The sequence below is a fragment of the Microchirus variegatus genome (genome assembly GCF_963457635.1).
Source record: "Microchirus variegatus genome assembly, chromosome: 1".
NCBI classification, from domain to species: domain Eukaryota; kingdom Metazoa; phylum Chordata; class Actinopteri; order Pleuronectiformes; family Soleidae; genus Microchirus; species Microchirus variegatus.
In genome coordinates this window covers 30,220,848-30,224,318 of record NC_139802.1, presented here as the reverse complement: position 1 = coordinate 30,224,318, position 3,471 = coordinate 30,220,848, and the positions used below count along the sequence as shown (strand labels likewise).

Below are 3,471 nucleotides of genomic sequence, written 5' to 3'. Positions count from 1 at the left end.
CATTACAGCTCAGTAGAGGGTGTCAGATCTTTCTCAGAGCACCGCGCTGGGATGAACACAGTCTCCGCGTTCCTCTTTTTGTGATTCAACAACAAAAAAAAGAAGAATCAAGCGGGAGGAGGTGGCGGTGGTGGGGAGGGAGCGAGAGAGAAACGGCGCAAAGGAGAGAGGAAGGAGCGCCGGATAATGTGAGGGGGGATGCGGGTGTTTTGCAGCGGTTGCATCGCCTCCACAACCCCAACAGCAGCAGCAGCAGCAGCAGCAGCAGCAGCACAGGGTGTGAATTCAGCACCAGGGGAGAGGGAACAGCTCCCGACGCCGCAGCACGACTGGACCAGAGCGAGAGAGTGAGAGAGAGAGGGAGCGGAGAGAGAGAGAGAGGGAGAAAAAGGCACGGATTTGTTCGTTTTTCTTTTCTCCCCAGCCAAGGTCAGTCTTAACGAACAGAAAAAGCCAAAAGATGTGTCGGACTCCACTGCCGCTGCTCGCTGTTTTTGATTTTTATCATAAACGCGCGGAGGCTCCGAGGATCCAGTGGATGTGAAAGAGACGTTTTATGTGGTCATTTTCCTTTTCTCACTGGAAGTCTGGACACGCGCAGGTTAGATGCAGCATGGATGTGTGATCATAATAACAATAAAGAGAGAGAGAGAGAGGGAGACTGCCGTATCTCCGACAGAAATGTCTACAGCTGCTGCTTTTTTTCCTCCTCGTTGACTGAATTCAAAGCTCGTATATATGTCTTGAAACCGGTAATGAATTGTTCACGTTGAAAAATGCTGCTTTGGATTGTTCTGCTGAATGCGGCTCTTTGTGTTGCCAGTGGAAATGTTACAAGGGACGTTTGTAAGGAGCAGATATGCTCCTGCAACGAGATAGAGGGAGATGTGCACATAGACTGCGAAAAAAGGAGCTTCACCACTCTGCAGCATCTCACTGGCCCCAGTTCGCATTTCTATCACTTGCTGCTGCACGGGAATTCTCTGTCCAGGCTGTTTCCCAACGAGTTTGCCAACTTTTACAATGCTGTGAGCCTGCATTTAGAAAACAACGGCTTGCACGACATTGTCCCTGGCGCTTTTCTGGGGCTGCAGCTGGTGAAGAGACTGCACATCAATAACAATAAGATAAGATCATTCAGGAAGAGTACATTTCTGGGGTTGGACGACTTGGAATATCTCCAAGCTGATTTCAATTTATTGAGGGATATTGACCCCGCAGTTTTCAGGGACCTAAATAAACTTGAAGTATTAATACTTAACGACAACCTCATCAGTGCGATACCTATAAATGTGTTCCAACATGTGCCCATTACGCATCTGGACCTGCGGGGGAACCGAATCAAAACGTTGCCTTATGAGGGGATCCTTGAGCAGATACCGGGCATTGCGGAGGTATTGTTGGAAGACAACCCGTGGGACTGTAACTGCGACCTGGTTTCTCTGAAGGAATGGCTGGAGAACATACCGCATAACGCGCTGATTGGGAGGGTGATATGCGAGGCTCCCACCCGGCTGCAAGGGAGCGACTTGAACGAGACGTCAGAGGAGGACCTGTGTCCTTCACAGAGCGGCGGCGTGGACACCAGCCTCGTAGCCCCTCCCACCCAGGAGGAGACCTCGGCTCCTGCAGCCCAGGGGCCGCGTCCCACGCCTTACAAGCCCGGCAGTGACGCCAGCGGGCCCCCGACGCCCGGCGGCCACGGGCCCAAGAGCCGCTCCAAATCTCGTGAGAATTGGCAACTGAAAACTAAGCCCACTCCACTGGCGACAGGTGCGATTGGGGACAGAGAGCAGCTGCACAACGTGACGTGTCCCCCACCGTGCAGCTGCAAGCTGGTGGGCTCCAGGCAAGGGCTGGGGGTCAACTGCGAGGGGAAGAAGATCGAGAGCCTGTCCAACCTGAAGCCAAAGCCTCTGGCTGCTCACGAGCTGAATTTGAGAGACAACAACATCCACGCAGTGAAAAGGAACCAGCTGCTCGGTTACTCCAGCCTCAACCTGCTTGATTTAGGAGGAAACAACATCAAGGTGATTGACAATGGCACTTTTCAGAACCAGAGTGAGCTCAGGTGGCTGTACATGGATAAGAACTACTTGGATACGCTGATAGCAGAGATGTTTGTCGGCCTTGTGAATCTGGAATATCTCAGTTTGGAATACAACGACATCCAGCTCATCGTGGCAGGCGCGTTCAGCCCCATGCCAAACCTGAGGGTCCTGTTCCTCAATAACAACCTGCTGAAATCTTTACCTGTGGATGCTTTCCTTGGGATTTCTTTGTCCAAAATCAGCCTGCATAACAATTACTTCCCCTATCTCCCCGTGGCTGGTGTCTTGGACCAGCTCAATTCAATCATACAGATAGATTTGCACGGGAACCCGTGGGATTGCTCGTGCAACATAGTGCCCTTCAAGCAGTGGACGGAGAAACTCGGCGCTGACGTGATCGTGAGTGACCTCAAGTGCGAGTCCCCGGAAGAGTTCTGGAAACGGGACTTCCGCTACGTGCGGAACGACCTCATGTGTCCCAAACTCTACGACAGAGTCTCTCCCACCTCCCTGTCCAAAAACAGCACTTTCACGCTGGACTCGGGGACGCGCTCAAACTCTTACTTGGAGCCCAACAGGGTCTCCATCTCGGTGCTCGTCCCCGGGCTGCTGCTGGTGTTCGTCACGTCCGCATTCACTGTCGTGGGAATGCTCGTGTTTATTTTGCGGAACCGTAAGCGGTCAAAGCGGAGGGAGGGCAACTCGTCCGCCTCGGAGATCAATTCCTTGCAGACGGTGTGCGACTCGTCGTACTGGCACAGTGGGCCTTATCACGCTGACGCGGGCGCCCACCGGGGTTTCGACTGCAGCACGCATCTCTCCACAGCAAACGATGCGTAAAAGAGAGAGAGAGCGAGGACTCTGGCAATGGATTACAAACAGTCACATGCACATATGCGGGACGGACTGATAATAAATGACTAAAAGAGCAGGAACCAGGCGCCTTTGTGCGTCACAGGGGGAATTCACAGACTTGTTTGTGTCTTGTTTTCTCCAGCTGAGGCAAGTAAGTCAGTCTGCTGCTGCACAGGCCCGACTCTCTGTAATATATGTATATGCCCAAGCGCGCCCCCTCCTCCTCCTCCTTGGCTAAAAAAACCCTCTTTCCCTCCCTCCCTCCTCCTCCCAGTTCTGCTATTTGCCGCAATCGGACTACATGGATCAGAGTGAGATGGAAAAGTGGGAGGAAAAGAAAAGGAAGAGGGCGTGCGTGCGTGCGCGTGTGTGTGCGTGTGAGAGAATAGGGGAGATACACACAGAGAGAGAGAGAGGATGCGGGGAATGGTGCACGAACGCATGAATGTAAATGTAAATACTTGGACTGATGTATCATAATCTGCATGATGATATTTCGCATGGTTTCAACACACACACACACACACACACACACACACACACACACACACACACACACACACAC

At 52.4% G+C, this 3,471-nt stretch overlaps 1 protein-coding gene across 1 annotated transcript; it reads left to right on the top strand.

Annotated features, from left to right (window-relative positions):
- Window positions 1-776: 776 nt before the first annotated feature.
- slitrk1 (SLIT and NTRK like family member 1) lies at window positions 777-2,891 on the top strand (the record flags this gene model as incomplete). Its single annotated transcript, XM_083891707.1, has 1 exon — window positions 777-2,891. The coding sequence occupies one exon, from the start codon at window positions 777-779 to the stop codon at window positions 2,889-2,891; it is 2,115 nt and encodes a 704-aa protein (XP_083747833.1).
- Between the last annotated feature and the right edge of the window lie 580 nt (window positions 2,892-3,471).